Consider the following 19,359-nt stretch of genomic DNA (forward strand, 5'->3'; position numbering starts at 1 on the left):
GGGAAGGGAGAAATAGAAGGATCAAATTTCTTTCTTTTCAACACTTGTATTCTAAGATTTTAATACCTGTATGAGGACTGGCTGCTTTTTTACCTATGTTTGAGGTACTACAAACTGAAATTCTCTAACAACCTAAAATGTTGCCTTTAAAAGTCTCCCAAAATCACTGCTTGGAGCTTTGTGGAAAGTTATTATTGGGAAACACATGGCTCTACTAAAGTATGAACTTTTTACAAAATGTCCTGCATTCTTGTGTGAAACAAGAATAGGGTGGATGAGGAACTTTCTCTCTTGAGATAATCCCAATTAAAGTCTGCTCCATTGTCACCAACCTGAATGATGGAAATTTCCCAGGAAATTTCCATTCTTATCACTGAGAAGACATGCTGAATCATTTTTCCAGCACCCTGGGAGGAATTCATCTGCACACTCTTCTTATTGTTCCATCAACAAAATGACCTCTTTTCTTCTCCCACTGTGTGCTGTTCTGGGAGTTCCCTCCAGAGAAGATTGGGGGAGGGGGCAGGCAGGAGAGGAGGGAAGCCCCTTCCTGCTAGCATTTGCATTGGGGGTTGCCTGTCCTTGCATTACACCATTCCTACACCAACTACATTGATGTTTATTTCCAGGTTCAATTTAATGTGCTGGCATTGATCCTTAAATCCCTAAAACATTTGGAGCCATGTTAGATGAAGGTCTGACAGCTCTCATAATAACCTACTTAGCTTTATGAAATAGCAAGGACAGAGCCTTTTCAGTGGTGGCCCCATGTTTTTGTAATTCCCTTCATAGGGAACTTTACCAAGTCTGCTTTCTTGCTATCTTTAGGATTGCTTCCCCACCTGCTTATCTCAGTAGCCTTGCAGCTTCAGGCCACTCACTGGATCTTATTTTGCATGGGAAGCTTGCCCCCCCCCCCAAAGTGAACTAGAATTTGAAGGCCATGCTAGCTTTGCTGTGCCAATCCCCTTGAGAAATCTCTCTATCCCTTCATGAAGTGGCAGTCTAGCTATCCCTAATATGAGCACTAGATGCCCCAGCCAACACAACTGGTAGGGCCACTCCACACACAGGCCTTAGTGGACATGTTAAGATTTATTCTGTAAGGTCCAGTTTCTATTCTGGCATCATGTTTACAATTTTGGTTCAAAGGGACCAACATTTATACAGGTATAAATGAGAATTCCTGGATGCCAAGATCCAAGTTTAGGGCAAGTACTCTTTTGGTGAGAGAACCCTAACACAGATTTGAAATCACAAAACATGCAGCAAAGTAAAGTGTGGAAATACAAGCTGTAGAACCTTAAAATGTGCCAGTTAAAGTGAGTATCAAATTGTCCCCTTAAAAGGCTTCTTTCCAAAGTTTCCCACTGGCATACAAAAACACCACACATTTGGTAAGTTAAAAACGGCTTACTTATAAACACTCCAAATGTCAGATTCATGTGCTTTTCCATACAGCATTCAGAAAAAGTCACAGGAAGTAAAATTTACCTTAGTTACAGAGTGGTGAAAGTTCCTTGGTTACTGGTATAGGAAATCAAGAGTGGCTTGTGAGAGCCATGCAGTCTGAGCTGGAGCAACCAACTCAAAACTCTTCACATGGGAGCTTCTCAGGTAGACCCTTCCAAGTTGAGCGAAGCTGGGCAGGACAGCTTGCTCTACGGTCTTAACCCCTTCATGCATTAATTAGACTTAAGCATGTTGGTTATGTGAGGCTGCTTATTCCACAGACAACTAATGTGTTTACATTTCTTTTTCTTGTGAATTTTTGTGGTTTTAAAACTTTTTTGTGTAAATCCCTTTTGGGAAGACTGTGGTGATAAATATTCCATAGATAGATTAGCATGATCAAAATATTTGAAGCTTACCTTTGGGGTGCTTCCTTTAATAAACTTTTTGATTGAAGATAATAAGCCTGTTTCATTTTTCTGAGGTTTTCCTCCCCCAACAGGTAAGCTCTCTTCTACATCTGAGTACTTTCTCTTCACCCTCAGTGGACGCTGCGTGTGATTTTGATTTGACTGCTGAGAAGCTTTCCGCGTTCTCAGCCTCATTTTGTTGGTATCACATGTAAAACTGTAAGAGAACAAGCACATAACATTAACTAAAGCCTAAGAAGTACTAATCATCTATGGTTTTATAGCACTTTCAGTAATTAATCCAAAGCTGGGGTAACTGTTTTCTTTTTTAACTAAGTATTTTATTTATTTAAAATAAATAAATGAAAAGCCACATGCACAACTGGTTTCTAGCTCCCTAAAATGCTAAGGCTTGAATTTGAAAATTCAGCCATTCCTGGATAAAGAACATATGTTTGAGTCTCCTACACACTATTTGATCAAGATCAAGATATGAGAACTTGAGGGGTCAGGTACCCATCTCATTATTCAGGTGAGCCATATTTTCAAAGGGGACATTAGCACATGCTCAGGATATTTGCAACATTTCTATCCAGAATCTCAACATGCCTTTCAGCAGGACTCTTCATGGATGCTGCTCTGGAGTAGGTCTTCTAGCAAGAAAGGGGCAGCCATTCAGCACTGAGAAATCTAAAGGATGCAGTTTATGATTCTACTCTCACAAAAGAAAAGCCTACCCCATACTTTGGGCATAGGGCCTGTCTGATTCTCAGAGATCAGTATACCTAACGGTTGTAGAAAATTTCATGGGTTTCTAAAGAAGAAGTTAAAGCATCATCTCCCCATTGCCATGACAAGTTAGCCACTGAAGAAAACAAGACAGGCTCCTTCCTGCAACTTTTCTGCCCTGACCTGGAACAGGGTCATTGGTCTTACTGGCTCTTTTCCCTGAAAATAAGTTCAGCATGACCAAGAGATGGAAGTACGGAACTGAATAAAAAATTATTTTCTCTCATTTATGTGCATTAGGACGCATACTGACAAGCCCAGTCTATCCCAGCAGAGCACAAAGAAAAATACCGGGCAGTTTATTTGTTTGCTGCATTATCACTGTGCAAATTAAGGTGTAAAACAGCCATGTCCTAATCACATTCTAATTGAACACTTATGTTTGAGAGGGCAAATGGAATATGTTACTTTGTACATCCATATTCGCAAAAGGGTAATTCAGTGACTGGCACCTGAACACACACCATATCAATTTCCAGCTGTCCTACACACTTCCTGCATGGCTAGAGGCAAGCCACAACCTGTCAGATCCTCTGCTTACCATCTGGGGAACAAGTATGTTTGTGTGGCCCACCAGAGGGAGGGAGAGGAAGTGAGCTTTCACTAATGTTTGTAAGCTGCTAACAAACAACAATGAGGAGGGAGACAAGTCTGCTAAACTCCAAGCGCCCTGTGCGAAAGGTATCTAACTCTGCCAAAGTTAACAAACCAGTAAAAATATTACATCATGAAAACAGTATGCTTAGGTAAATGGGTTTCCATTTGTCAGTGTTGATAACTTCAACTTCTACATTTATAAAACACAGGACTACTCTGTGAACTGATTTTCTCTAACAATTGTGGTTGTTGTTTAGTCGTGTCCGACTCTTCGTGTCTCTAACAATAAAAGCCTTAATTAGGTATAATGTCAATAAAACTGCTAAGAATCACCACCCATAAACAGAGCTGTGAAATCTTAACCAGATAAAATGAAACACGAAGGTGTAGTCTTGCCTTCATTGTTACTTCCCATTTGAAGTAGCTAAGATAAGGAGCATATAGTTTCATGCTGAAACTCTTTAATTTTAAGTTAATTTAAAAGAAGCAGTTATTGCATGTGTATGGGGAGGGGGCGTTAGGGGAGGAGTAGTACATCGTGCTCTTTCTGCGGTAGTTTGTCCATGTTTGGTCCTCACCCTGCACTCAGCTTTCACCAAGGTGGTGCCAAACGTATTGCTCTGCTTTCCTTTGGACCACATCAGCAAGCTAGAGAGGGGGTTCTTATCATCTGGGCCCAGGACCTCCATACACACTGCCAAGGCTTGTGCCCTGGGGAGGTCACTTCAGTGCTGCTAGCACAGTGGTTTGATTTAACTCTCAGAGGCGTTCTCCATTGTCTCTCAACAACAGAGTGCATTACCCAATTATAAAATGTGCCTTGGGAATTTTGTTAGGATATTATTAACAGGGCAAGATCCAAGCAATGCCAAGTCTTTTAATGTCCCATTTGTTTCAACAGGACAGTGTTATCCAAAACAATTCCATTGGAATTAATGAGGCTTCCAGGTGTTTGTTGGAATGTATCCTTAGTCTGGGGAAAACCTGAGGGGAAACATATTACCAGTCCTCTATCCAAAAAGTGTGAAAGGGAACACTGCACTTCTTTACAGAAAGCGATAGAAGGTAGGCTGCAAACGTACACACAGAGTAAATGTTTTTGAATGGGAGATTAGGTGTCTATATTGAGAGAGCATGAGCGTTATCCTCTAAGCTGCAGTTCATTTAACTGGGCCGACTGCTAGTGCCAGAGAGTCTTTGGCTTACTTCACATCCTGGCTATCAAACCTCAGTTATAAATATCCTTAATGGACTTAGCAACAGGTACCTAGAATCCTCTTGATGACAGAAGTTTGTTTTCCCATTACCTGATGCACCCAGAACACAAATGCTGTTTTGACTTGAATTGCACACAAACAAAACACAGAAGAATCAGCACAACATTAAATATTTGTGCTAAAGGAACATGTTCACTCAATTCAGACATTTACTGAAGGCGATTGATTCCTCACAGAAGTTTTATGCCTTTAACAGTTATATGACAGGCAGAAATTCAACTGCTGCAGCATTCCCTTCCACAGCAATGCATATATAGCACTAGTTAAAGGCTGATAAGCCTGAAATTTTAATGGGAAACACAAGACAAAGAAGAACTGCCTGATCTGAGACGGTACCTCATGCTCTCTTCCTATGAGACACAGTAGTGAAGTGTGTGCAGTGAATTCCAGGTTCTATCAGATCTGAGCTGCTTTCCATAAGTAGACAGGAGGCTTCCTTTTTGGCTTGCCAAAAGTTTGGAGCAGCGCACTAGCAAGCAACAAAGAATGTTGCTACCTGCACAACTCTAAGAAATGCTAGAAAATCAGATAATAGTGACAGATGGCAATAAAGAGAGCTGCATCAGGATGGGGAAATGTGTAAAATATTTTTTCCATATAATGAAAGGCATACAGAACTACTGTATTTACTCGAATCTAACGATCATCTTTTGGGGCCAAATTACTTGGTGAAAATTAAGGTGCGCATTAGATTCGATGGAACATTTCCATTCGCCAGCAAACACTTTTTTTGGTTTCAAGGTTCTGAAAATTGAGATGTGCATTAAATTCGATGGCATATTAGATTCAAGTAAATACAGTATTATTTGTTATATACAACTGTGAAATTCCCTTCCTATAAAGAGTATGAACACCTTTCAGAAACATATCCTTTTCAACAGGCTATAAGATTGGACCCAAACTAGTAAAAATACTTTTTCTAACACCCCCTTCCATAACATTACAAGAAAAGCCTTTTTTATCTGCAGATGTGTTTGCAGTTTGTGTCTCACAAACACTAAGCAGAGTTCTAAGAGGCCGATCAATCAGCAGGAGTTCGGAAGTCGTGTTGTAATTGGCAGCTGTTGCTGCCTGTCACTCTAGAATTGTGTATTTCAGCCCACCAAGCATAGATGTGTGGAGGCTGGAATTGGGAGGCATGAAGCAATGTTTCTATGAATATGCCAAGTCATACAAAGCTGATCCCTAAAACATGACACTCGATGAATTTTGACAGATGCTACAGGTACATCAGTGGCAGGATAGAGTCAAACTGCCTGCTTTTCCTAAGAACGTGGGTTTGAGTTGGAAAGGCAAATATAGTCCCAACTAGAGCTCCATCTAGACTGCCTGTGATATATCAAGAAGTGTGGTGTGGTTTCTGCTTGAAGTGGAAATAGCTACACCTCCAGTGTAACACCACACATATTTCACTGTAAGCTTCACTCACTTTCACAACACAGAAACACAGAAACAACTGCCCATATAACAATTCATGTCTAAGTCCAGACCTGGCCAATGAAAGGATGCGCTGAAGCTGCATCAAACTGAAAAGAACAGGGCTTCAAGCATTAATCAATTTAATTGAACATTCATCAACCAATGAAGTGAGCAGGAGGGCTTTAAATTGTTGGTGCAAGACTGAATGACATTTTAAAAACCAAATCCGTTTTGACTCTTTTTATTTAAAACGAGTGCGACATAGCATTTTCTACTAGTGATGATGAAAAAGCTGCTAATTAAACTCTAATTTATCTATATTTCCTTCAATATCCACAAAAACACTATTTGTAATATCCAAATGTAAATAGATTTAATCCATCTATTGACATTAAGATGATTAGACAATTAAAAACTTTGGACAGCAGCAAGTATGATTCCACAATAAAGAAATGGGTTGAGATGAGTTTTACATTATCATATTCTTGTACACTTCCCCCCTCCCCCACCAAGAATTTTAAGATCCTGCACTGACAATTCACAAAACTTTGTTAAGTTGCAATGCCTAAGTCCAATGAACTCAGCAGGGCTTCCTTTTGAATAGATATGTGCAAGACTGAACTGTTAGTGGCTTATAGGTTTCAGCAAAACCTGTGCAGTTCCTGTTGGGATTCTGGAATGAAACAGCTGCTCCTGGAGACATTAAGCTCTCTGGATTTATAATCCATAGCACTGGACATGCAGAAGCCTATTTTTGGAAGTAATTTTCCTCTTGTTTCAAAGCTGATGTAGTATAGCCAGACTGCTAAAAACTTCCTGAATGTGCCCTTTAGGTTTTTCATGGGAAGTCATGACCCTAAATAATAACTTTATTGGCATCTTTAATTGCTTACCTCAGGCACATTTGTAATTTTAAGCAAAACAAAGTAATTATAAGACTTAACTGGCTTGATTTTTGTGGTTCTCAGGCATTTATTCTTACACTATAAGCTTTATCAGCCAGTAATTATTTCTGCCTACTATTTAACACTTGGTAGGCTAACAAGTAAGGAATAACTGGCCTACTTCACAACACACAAGTAGGAAGAGTCCTGAAATGGTGTGGGAGCCAGTGCAAAGTTATCTTAGGCAAGGACTTGCTGCTATCTGAATTGCAGCATCTTTATGGAATGAAGGCAAGAATCACTGTCCTGGGTTTTGTTAACGGTCAGGGGTACCTTTACATTTTTAATGAAGAATTAGAGAAAAAATGTTTTTAAAGGGTTTTGGGGTACTATCGACCTCTAAAACAGTTCGTAGTGATATTAAGGGAAGTGAAATGTCTACTATGAAAATGGACAAAATATTATATTTTCACCCTTCGTGTGACTTTCTCACAAGTCACTTTCTTACAAGGACCACTTCTGGTCTAAGATTCTACAGAGATATTTAGAAATATCTAAAATATTAAACATAATTTTGTGGAGTTCTTTTGACCCTGGCAACTTATGTGTATAATGTTTCAGTATTATCAGTCTGAATTCTCTATGGTAAGCAGAAGTGACCCCCAAAGCTGTTAGAATAAGGCATACTTTTCTTCAAGTAGTCTCTCTCTCTCTCTCTCTCTCTCTCTCTCTCTCTCTCTCTCTCTCTCTCTGTGTGTGTGTGTGTGTAAGAACCACATGGCAATTTATAGCCTCAGGAATATCTAGAGAATGAAGTTGCAGAAGAATAGCACAAAAGTGTTTTCATTTTTTGTATCACTTTTGGGATATGTATTTATAATAACCTCCAAACACTAACCGGTAGTTAATGTCTAGCCCACTGTGCAAGTATAAAAAATAAGTCTAGTCTATTGTGACCGACCAGAATGTTAAAAATAATTTCCTTACTCTAAAGAGATGAAAACCTGTCCAACTCATTCAAGTCTCATTCTGTGATGTTGTTGTCTGTTACCATCAACTGGAAGTTTAAATAACCTCTAAAATTTAACAAAGCCACTCTTATCTTTTTTGAAGATTTGCTTATGCCCAGAGTGCCTACTACTGGAGGCAGGTATTTGTTCTTCCCATGCAGCAGCAGCAGCAGACTGAATGGAGAAAAATAAAACAGGCAGCAGCACCTGTTAAATGGCAGCAATTTGGAGAAAAGACAATGCAGAGTGTTGTGGCAACTTAAAGGCTTAACAGTTTTATTATTATATAAGCTTCCATGGGCTGCAGCCCATTTCCATCAGATACAAAAACTGTTTTCTTTGAATATTATACACATATATACAGAGGGGGAAATTATAAACAGTAGGGCCTTGAAATGCAGGAAGGCTATCACATATCTCTGTAAAGCTAAAATGTATATGAGATACACACACTTCACAACAGGAGTAGTTTAAATAGTAACCAATTGAAAAGCTACAGACACTACCCCCCCAAAGGGTAGTGAAGCATCATAGAATTGTAGAGTTGAAAAGAACCCACTGCAATACAAGAATCTCAGCTAGCTCATACATGACAGATGACCATCCAACCTCCAAGGAAAGGGAGTCCACCGCCTCTCAGGGGCATCTGTTCCACTGTCAAACAGCTCTTACTGCCGGAAAATTCTTCCTGATGTTCAGCCACCTCTGATTCCCCTGGCTTTCCACCCACTTTTAAATAATATTAGTCAACTGTATGATGTGGCGGGGTGGAGAGCCAGGGGTCTTTAGATGTTATTATTTATTAAATTTATTAATCATTTTCAAACATGACCAAAAAAAACCCACAAAAAGTATTCTAAGCAAAAAACAACACAAACATTAAAACCAGATTTTTTTAAAAAAAGAACTTGTCTAAAAGATAATTTTATTTTTTTAAAGCTAGATTAAAACATTCCACTATGCAACAAGGCCACAGATAATTAAAAGCCAAAGGCCTGGTGGAAAAAGTTTGCATTTCCTTAACAATATGCTCACCCATGCAAAAAGACCTGGTGTCTAAAGCCAATTAATCTTAAGTAATCCATCAGATTCTACATCAATCTTGCCTCCACCTTCTCCCCAAAAGAAAACAGTCTGCAAAGTTCTAAAAGTAGCATGACTTGTGGGGAAAACTGAGTGGAAACTAAAAAATGTAATTCATCAGAGACAAATGCAAAGCTCTGCACATAGTAAAGCAAACATATATTCACGAACAGTAATAAGATGGGAGATACAGTCATACCTTGTGTTGTGTCCACTTCATGTTGCGTCTTTTCGCGTTACATCCCGCGGCAACCCAGAAGTACCGGAACAGGTTACTTCTGGGTTTCGCCACTCACGCATGCGCAGAAGCACCAAATTGTGCTTCGTGCATGTGCAGAAGACCATATTGCGCCACGTGCCTGTGCAGATGCAGCACTTCGAGTTGTGGGCATTTCACATTACGGACGGGCCTCTGGAACAGATCCCGTCCATAACACAAGGTACCACTGTACCCTGCTTGGAAACAGCACATATGAAAAGGCTGCAAAAGGCCTACTGTGATTTTAGGCTGCATTAATCGAACCACAGTTTCCAAATAACAAGAAGCAACAGTTCCACTTTATTCTGCATTATTCACACCTCATCTGGAATTTTATGTCCATTTCTGGGCACTTTAAAAAGGGGTGTGGTACACTGGATTGGACTTTCAGGGCTGCTGTCATTTTGTTGTATGGAATTCATGTTGGCCTGTTTTGATATTACTGCTTAACTTTGATTTTATGTATTTCTACTCTGGGATCTTTCAGCAAAGGCAGACTATAAAAATGGCAAATTAAAAAAAAAAAACCATCAAACACGTTTCCAATCTATGCCTAATCATCAACTTTTTAGATGACTTTGACCAAGCCAAATAAATTATACTCCGTCCAAACTATATTTTAAATGTTAAATGGGATTACTAATTACCTGTCTCATATGACTCAGTAGCAATGTTCATAAGGCTATAACCATGGTCTAGCACACGTTTGGGGAACCTAAGGTTTAGGTGCAAAATGGAGCCCCCTCTATCGAGTCTCTGGCCACACCCCTTCTTCTCAAGCCACACCTCTCACAAGCCCTATTTCTGTAGTCTCCTCAAGTGTTTGATTGGCTGGAATGTGTCCTTGAACTGTGATTGCATGGATGAAAATATGTGAAGGGGTGGGAAGAGACACTTGTAGAAACCTCTGACTTTGTATGGCTGGAATGTAGCCTACTCTACAAAGGAAAGAGTAGCATCCTTTGCCCCACCTACTTTTGCCTCTGGCATCCAGACCCTACAATTTTTTCCACAAGAGAATGTGGCCCTCAGGCTGAAAAAGCCTCCCTGACCCTGCTTAACATGATGTGCACAAGATGGAACAATCATCATCAGCCCACATGGCCTGGAAAATTACTCAGACTGCATTTTGCTTCACTCTCCCTGAATCTTATGACAATAAAGTCTGGTTAGTTTAACAAGACAACTTCATAACCCATGGTTTGGAATTAGCTTGTTCTAAAACTGGCAGGAGCTTGCTATAAAACATAAGCCAAACAACAAGAAGCTGAGATTCAGGGACAGTGAAACAAAACAGTTAAAATTGTTTTCCATGCTGTGATAACGCAGCAGAAAGGAGAGAGCGATGCAGAAGGCCGAGGTTCATCCCAGCTCATGCACATCATGCTAAACCACAGTTAAGTGCAGGAGTTGCCAACAATTTTGAACTCACATGCACCAGTAAGTGGTCAGTGAATATGTACAAGGAGAGTAGGGTTAGCTCTTCCCTCCTTGCGCTGCCCTCCTTATCATAATAATGCACCCCTCCACAGCCTGACACACAGCTATTTGGGAGCTAGCGCAGGCTGGCTTACACACGTAGGATGGTGTCTGGGGGTGAGCCTCTGCCAGAAGCTGCTCTAGGAGAGTCAAACATTCAAGGAAATAGGGAAAATGACTGGGCCTTCAGCAGTGTGTAGGGGCAAAAGGAGAGTAAAAAAAAAAAACCTGGCAAGAAACATTTGGTGGTTTACATGTACCGACAAGCAGTCTTGTAAAATGTGTAACTGCAGCCTATGAAGTAATTATTGGACAGTACCTACCATACTATGCAGTGTGAAATAAAAGATACACGAACATTTTTTAGATTAAATAAGGAAGTAGTTATTTCACATTACTGAAGTGAAATAACTCTTACAAAATATAAGCTAGGAAAGATATGTAGAGATGTTATGGGAGCCCCGCAGCTTCCATGACCAGTAATAATTATTCAGTTACCTTCCATGACCAGTAATAATTATTCAATGATCAAGAAAGGGCACAAAGGGGGCACAAAACTAGGATTAGGGATCTTTTCAGAAGCTACATCTATTTTGGCGGGGGGGGGGGACCACCATCCTCTGGCAATCATATATGTAACTTTCATGTTTCAAGGTCATGTTTAAACCTCATAGCTTGTTGTCCTAACTGTTCTGTAGAAAGTGACGACATTTTTTAAATAATACGTTAACACTACAATGAATGTATATCTATCCAAAACAAAAACATAGTGTAAGAATGAACCCTCAGGCCCAAAGACATCGAGCAACTTGTCCTCGAGGTCACACAGCAGAACATTAATTTGACTCAGCTCAACTGGTTGCTGGTCATACTTCCTACTAATTTCATTAAAACTAGTTTCCAAATAAACACGCTTAATACTGCAGCCTAATGGAATTTTGTATTAAAAGCTAAGTCACTGATTAAATAAGGACCATTGAAAGCACACAGTCTAAAATAATTGTAGGAATACTACTTTGTATTTGTACAAAGTACATCATGAAAAATGTATATGCCTGAATCAGACTTGCCTCTTCTTAAACACAGTAACTATATTGGTCTAACTTGTCAAAATGCAATATAGAAAAGTTATTATTTACACATGGCATCTATTCTGCTCGTAACTATTTTCTTGGGAGTCAAGCCGAACTGAATGAAAACAGTGTGGGGAGGGCAAAAGAAGATACATGTTTTGTTTTCACACATTCAAAGATCTAAAATTAAACTGATATTGTGGCACAACAATTTTCTAATGAAATGAGTGTTTCCCCCCAAAAGATATACAAAGGCCTCATTTGGACTACGTCTTAACATTATGTGAACAAACCTCCCGTCCCCAGTGTGGTCATGAAGAGATCTGCTGACGTCAGTTCCATTTTCAATAAACCATAGCATGAAGTTGACTAGTTTCAGTAAACCATAGTTAAGACCACCCAGTTTGCCCAGTTGCAGTTAGAAACAGAACAAAAGCTTCCCATTTCCTCCACACATCCACACCAAAGGAGAGAGGAATATATGAGACCAAGGCTCATTCACAAAACACTACATCATTGGTTAGTGTGATATCCAAATGAGGCTAAAGTGTGCCTCCAATTCTCTCCAATACAGTAGTACCTCAGGTTAAGAACAGTTTCAGGTTAAGAATGGACCTCCAGAACGAATTAAGTTCTTAACCCGAGGTACTACTGTACTTATTGATGTAGCATATAGAACATTCAATGTCACCACTGCATTTTAATATGATGGCTATTTGTTTTTATTCGCTTTTATTGTGTAAAATGTTTTGAAGACCTCTACTGTAGTTGGAAAGGTGGAATATAATTTTTTTTTTTTTAATGACAAAGTGTATGGTTCTCTCACCAAGTAAATTATTTATCTTGCTGAGACCCTAAAGGTTCAATTTGGATTAAATGCATGATATATTAATACAGTGGTACCTCGGGTTAAGTACTTAATTCGTTCCGGAGGTCCGTACTTAACCTGAAACTGTTCTTAACCTGAAGCACCACTTTAGCTAATGGGGCCTCCTGCTGCTGCCGCGCCGCCGGAGCATGATTTCTGTTCTTATCCTGAAGCAAATTTCTTAACCTGAAGCAATATTTCTGGATTAGCGGCGTCTGTAACCTGAAGCGTATGTAACCTGAAGCGTATGTAACCCGAGGCACCATTGTAATTAAAATAAGTATTTTTACTAAATTGCTTCCCCATTTAAATCTACAACAGCATTTATATTAGCAATTCAGAAGTAGAATATATTGCTACATAACTGATAATTAATTGCAATACAGCGATCATGACACTCGTATCACTCTGTTCCATATAGCTGATCACACAAGATATCATACATCAAGGTCGGACTGCTGCAATGTGCTGTATGCAGGACTGCCATTTTAATTATATGTCTTGTCATTACAATTGACTCAAAATGTTTCATCCTGCTGTTGAGAGGGGTCCATTACTTGGAGCATGCAACTCTGTTGCTACTTCAATCCACAGTGCTCCGAATGCAATTCCAAGCCCAAACTTGGTTACCTTTAAACCCCTATATTAGGGTTGCCATGTTTCAAAAAGTAAAAACCAGAACACCCCAAAAGTTGTTGAGGAAACCACCAAAATTGTGGAACTTGTTGTATATATAAGATATATCTGGTGAGTATGAAGGACAAGGCCTTCTTGGTGATGTCACCCTTGGGAAGCCAGTTCATTTTTTTAAAAAAAATATTTTTTATTAACAATTTTTTGTTTGAATCACAATGCCAATAAAACAATACAATATCACCTCTCTTAACATAGATCTTTTCACTTCTTTGGACTCCCTCGCATCTCCCGCTCCTGCGTTCCTGGTTATAATTTTATTCAGCAAATTTATCCCCTTATTTTTAGTCTTCATATCTAATTTTCCAATGTTATATCTCTAATTTTGACTATCATTTTATTCAAATCTTAAAAAGTTTAGATATAACCGACATATTCCAAAATTTTTATCATTTCTTAAATTTATCTTATCTTCATACTTCACTTCCTTGAACTCAATGGTGCCAAGTTGTTTATACTCTAGCATCCTTCTTAACATTCATACAATTTACAATATTTTTGTAAATAAATCTTAAATTTCTTCCAATCTTCTTCCACCGTCTCCTCTCCCAGGTCTCGGATTCTGCCGGTCATCTCAGCCAGTTCCATGTAGTCTATCAGTTGCATCTGCCACTCTTCCAGTGTGGGTAGATCTTGTGTTTTCCAATGCCTGGCGACAAGTATCCGTGCTGCTGTTGTTGCATACATAAAAAATGTTTGATCCTTCTTTAACACATTCTGGCCGACAATACCCAAAAGAAAGGCCTCTGGTTTCTTAGGGAATGTATACTTAAATACCTTTTTCAACTCATTATATATCATTTCCCAGAAAGCCTTCACTCTAGGGCAAGTCCACCAGAGGTGAAAGAATGTTCCTTCATTTTCCTTACACTTCCAACATTTGTTATCAGACAAGTGGTATATTTTTGCAAGTTTGACTGGGGTCAAATACCATCTATATATCATTTTCATAACATTTTCTTTCAAAGCATTACATGCAGTAAACTTCAGCCCAGTAGTCCACAACCTCTCCCAGTCTTCAAACATAATGTTATATCCAATGTCCTGTGCCCACTTTATCATAGCCGATTTAACCGTTTCATCTTGTGTATTCCACTTCAGCAGCAAGTTATACATTTTTGAAAGTACTTTAGTCTTAGGCTCTAACAATTCCGTTTCTAACTTCGATTTTTCCACCTGGAATCCTAACTTTTTATCAAGTTTAAAAACTTCTTTAATCTGAGCATAATGTAGCCAGTCTCGCACTTTGTCTTTCATTTTTCTCCTGACTCTGCAATTTCCAATTATCTCCATCTTTTTCTAATATTTCCCAATACTTCGGCCATTTGGCCTCCATATTGAGTCTTTTCCGGGCCTTAGCTTCCAATGGTGCCTTGGGAAGCCAGTTCAGTGCTGCCACCCCCACTACAACTTTCCCGGTTTTGTTGTGTTCAGACATATGTTTGATGTTATCCAATCTCCGAAGTAATGGTTTATCAAGATGCTATTTTGGTTTTCTGGTGTTTGTTTAAACTGATTATTTTATTTTTGGATTGTAATTTTATTATGTTTTGTGAGCTTCCTTGGGGGTCCTATGTGGTGCCCCCAAACAGCATTTAAATATATTTAAAGAATAAAACACCATTGCCCCCAAATGAAACAAACTTAGTAGATTCTCCTAGACCCTAAGAGGAAACATCTTATGAAAGCCAATACTATTCAAATGGACTGACTTCAGAAGTCTGGTTGAGAGATGCTCTGTAGTCTCTGGCAAATATTTTTTTAATCATTTTTTACCAGAGGGAAAGGCTGAAAGGACAGTAACATTGGCTTCACCCAAGCTAGAGCACAGGCAAAGAGCTCTTTGATTTCCTCATTCTTAATGTAAGTGTAAATAGAGGACTTGGCAGGCACCACCTAATGCACCTTATCCATTCATGATACAGGAAGACATGGCAAAATGATTTTTAATCCCTCCCTTCCACATTAACTTCATGGAAAGCTCTATCAAAATTTTCATTCTTACACACCTTACTTCCTTTTGCTAGTTTCTTAGTTAATGCACTGGAATGAGAAACTGATGTGCATATTGAGAGGGCAGCCTGAGATAGCCTGGGTAAAAGAACAAAACTGTTTATCCCTACCATAGGCACAAATATGAAGTTCAAAGTCAGTGAATAGCAATAAGGAGCAACATGGGGGGCGGGGGGAGAAAAGAGAAAAGAAAAGAAAAGAAAAGAAAAGAAAAGAAAAGAAAAGAAAAGGGATCAGTCACAAAGCCATAAATCTGGAAGAACAACTTTGTAATCTCATGCATAGGTCAGACTTAACAACCGTAATTTGAAACTTATTTCCTCATTTTCAGAGTTTGTATTTCTTCACCAAACATGAAGAAAGCTCACCCAAAATGTTACCGTAAGCTATACTGAATTTGAGAGAGCCACTCAATAATAATGACAATGCAAGACTATTCGTTTGGGACTGTATTTTTATTTCCTTCCCTACATATATATATCCATTCAATTAGGTCACATGCTGCTTGAGAAAAGCCACTCACAGAAATGGGTCTGGAAATTTCCAGGGTGCCTGGACACCTAGGTATCAAAGGATTTCATGCTGCAAACTCTGATGGCCCTTCTTGAATACTTTGTTCAGGTTTCTGGGTTGTTGAGATATTTTTCCAGACCTGCTCCAGAGGAGACTAACATTTGGAAGACTGAAGTGTCATGGAACTGCTGAAAACGACAAGCCAAATATGAGGCCAGGAAAGTTTGTTTACATATATCCAACAACAAATTTATACTGTTTACCGATTAATATTGTATGCACATTTCAAACAAGTCTGCATATTCTTGAAACAGAAACAATGTCTCTGTTTCAATCATCCAATGAATTCACTGTGCATGCACACACTGACCATTCTGAAGGATCTTCCACATACTTCACATAAGTTTTAATGTCTACCTAGCAATGTAGAAATATGCTTTCCTATAAATTACTTAGTCCTGGTGTGCAAACACCTTAAAGTCATTAAATATGTGAGAAAGAAGCTTCCTCATGGTCTACCACTGAAAACCAGTAAAATGCAAATTATTGCAGGTACAGTATATTGAAAATATGATATCACACCTGCCATGCCAATTATAAACTTTGGCACCACAAGTGTTACTCTGAAGAATGACAACTTTGTTTCAATATATTTGCAAGTAGTACATACCCAGTATCATTTCTCTTTTCATGTACAAGATTTGAATTGAAAAAACTGAAGCTGCTCCTGGTTTTCAAAACCCACAACTAAAAGACCAGGACAAGACAAATACATTACCAGGCTTCTACAGGAAAAGGGAAACGGTCTCTCTCAAATTGGGATGTGGAATAAGACGTTTGAAACTGTAATGCAGTAGATTTATCAGTGAAGCCTCATTGTATCCTAAATGGAATCTGGTAGGGAGAGGCTGGGGAATGGAGTCCCTGACTCCAATAGGCTCGGGTTGGCAATGAGATGCTATGTGAAGAAGAGGAAAGATTTGTTGAGTGGATGCAAGCCAATGAGGTGGGGATTCACAAAATTTGAAAAACATTGGAGCAGCAAAGAATTTCATAAACCAGAACCACACTCCACCTGCAAGGAGAAACCACTCACCACTAAATACAGTAATGGCAATAAAATGGGATGTATCAGAGCAATGATGCCACATAGGGGTTCTACTCAGAGTAGACCCACTAAAACCAATTAAGCAGGCAGGCAAGATACATCAGGGTGGCTGTTAGCTGCCCTGGGCGTCAAATACAGAAAGGTGGCTTACAAACTCTTATTAAGAAAACAAACAAATCCTGCATGTCCCAGAGAATGTGCTCAGCTAGGAAACAAGACACCATGTGGAAGCAAACAAGGAAGTAGCATCACTAACCATCCAGCTGCCAGTTTGCAGGGGACATATGCCCCATGCCCTCTGGAAAGGGCCCCAGCTCACCTCCTGCTTTACTTCAGGGGAGGAGCTACAGCTCAAGGAGCAGTGCTTCTGCTTTGTTTGCAAAAGGTCCCAGGGTCAATCGCTAGTACAGTGGTACCTCGGGTTACAGACGCTTCAGGTTGAAGACTCCGCTAACGCAGAAATAGTACCTCAGGCTAAGAACTTTACTTCAGGATGAGAACAGAAATCACGTGGCGGCGACGCAGCGGCAGTGGGAGGCCCCATTAGCTAAAGTGGTACCTCAGGTTAAGAACAGTTTCAGGTTAAGAACGGACCTGCAGAACGAATTAAGTTCTTAACCTGACATACCACTGTACAGTGGTACCTCTGGTTGGGGACACGATCCGTTCTGGGGTGCCGTTTGCACCCCAAAAAGTCTGTAACCAGAGCGGCGCTTCTGCACATGTGTGAAGCGCGATAGAGAGCTTCTGCGCAGAACGCTTCTGCGCATGCAGAGAAACCCGGAAGTGAACACTTCTGGGTTTGCCGCATTCTTCACCCGAAAAAATGCAACATGAAGCGTTCGAAAGAAGAGGTATAACGGTATCTCCTGTTAAAAGGACCACATCAAATGATAGAGAAATGACTCTGCCTGTGATCCTGGACAGCCACTGTCAATCAAAGCAACTAATAATGGGCTAGATGGGCAAATGATCTGCTCTAGTACAAGGCCATTTCCAGTGTTAGAAACTGAGATATGAAAGCTAGGAGCCAAATTAAGGTTACCAGATTTTTTTTTCAATGAATCCGGGGACACTTTTCAACTTCTCACTAAATATATGGATTTTGTCAGGGGACTGATTTGTAAATCTGGGGACTGTCCCCAGGAAACCAGGACATCTGGTAACCTTAAGCTAAATGGCACCTTAAACCTAGGTTATGGGTGCAACAACAGAATGTCTAGTGTACTTTTTTATAACAAGAATACAAAGCTGAAAATGAATAAACTGCAGATAAAATATTATGTTCATTTTTTACATGATCTAGTCCTTCCCCTGCCCACCCCCTAATATTCTTAAGAGGGTCTCTTCTCCAGTCTTCAGAGAGTAGCTGGAAGTGGGGAGGCAGAAAAATGTCCTCCTTTCCTTCCACTCTGCAGTTTAAATCTGAAATCTTAGGCACAGTACTGCACCCAGAGCTCAGAAACTGCTTGCACTAATGAAATTCCCTGTCGCAAATGCGCCTAGAACAATGGGAGTTTCAAACACTGACCATTCCCCAATTTGCCCAAACCTACACCCTCATCCTCAGAAAACCTTATGGCTCTATTCTTCTCACGCCCCTTGTTCTGCCCTCACCCAACATTTGACCCTACCTAACTTCCCATCTCCACCCCAAGACGGGACTAGATCCTTGCCATTTCCCTATCTTTAATTGTTGGGGCAGGAGGAAGAGCTTTACAGTAGGCAGATGCCACACAAGGGGCTCCAACAACTACTACACATTCCAATGACTACCCACACTCACACTCACTTCTCTCTCACACACACACCCCTTTGGGATGCACAGCAAATTTGGTTGACCAGGGACTACAAATTGTGGCTGACTAATAAACCTAGCCAAAATCTGAAAAGCCCCCAAATCTATAACTCTAAAAGTAATTCTCTGATGCAAAAGTGGAAGCTCAGGAGAAGAAAGAATATGCCCATTTCACTGAAATGAAGTTTGTTTTCTATTTAGGCAATGCTTTATTACAGACAGGAAAAGTAGCACTCAAGGGTGTTCATTCTTCTGTCACCCATGTATAACATTTATTAAAGCATCACAGGTGTTCGGTACCTCCATTCTTTCATGTGCAGATGAGATACAACTATCATACTTCACAGGGCTACCATTAAATTAAACCAGTAACTTACAGTTTCATTTCTGTGGGCCATTTTCCATTCAAAGCCCTTTGTTTACACTAATAATTAACCTTTGCAGCACCAGCCCTTTGTAATAGATTGGAAATAAATATTACTATTTTTGTTCAATACAAGCTAGCAGTAATTAATGCTCACAACCTTCTAGGGAAAACAGGAGTCAAACTAGTGCTGTACTCATATATCAACAAGAGATGCCACTTTCTTCAAATTTCTCAAAGATTTAGTTTTCATGAGGCCTTTGACTTGGC

At 39.7% G+C, this 19,359-nt stretch overlaps 1 protein-coding gene across 2 annotated transcripts in view; it reads right to left on the bottom strand.

Annotated features, from left to right (window-relative positions):
* The window catches only part of CTDSPL2 (CTD small phosphatase like 2), a 41,483-nt gene that overhangs the window by 19,353 nt on the left and 2,771 nt on the right, over nucleotides 1–19,359 (bottom strand). Inside the window, exons 2-3 of one of the 2 annotated variants that reach the window (XM_081839103.1) lie at nucleotides 15,830–16,007; nucleotides 1,872–2,079 (exon numbers count right to left, since the gene is read on the bottom strand). In XM_081839103.1, coding sequence (XP_081695229.1) covers nucleotides 1,872–2,057 — 186 coding nt within the window. In that variant the 5' untranslated portion in view covers nucleotides 2,058–2,079; nucleotides 15,830–16,007. The remainder of the gene's footprint in view (nucleotides 1–1,871; nucleotides 2,080–15,829; nucleotides 16,008–19,359) is intronic. The other variant, XM_081839102.1, reaches the window with a different exon arrangement.

Source organism: Podarcis erhardii, assembly GCF_964252035.2.
Source record: "Podarcis erhardii genome assembly, chromosome: 14".
Lineage (NCBI taxonomy): Eukaryota > Metazoa > Chordata > Lepidosauria > Squamata > Lacertidae > Podarcis > Podarcis erhardii.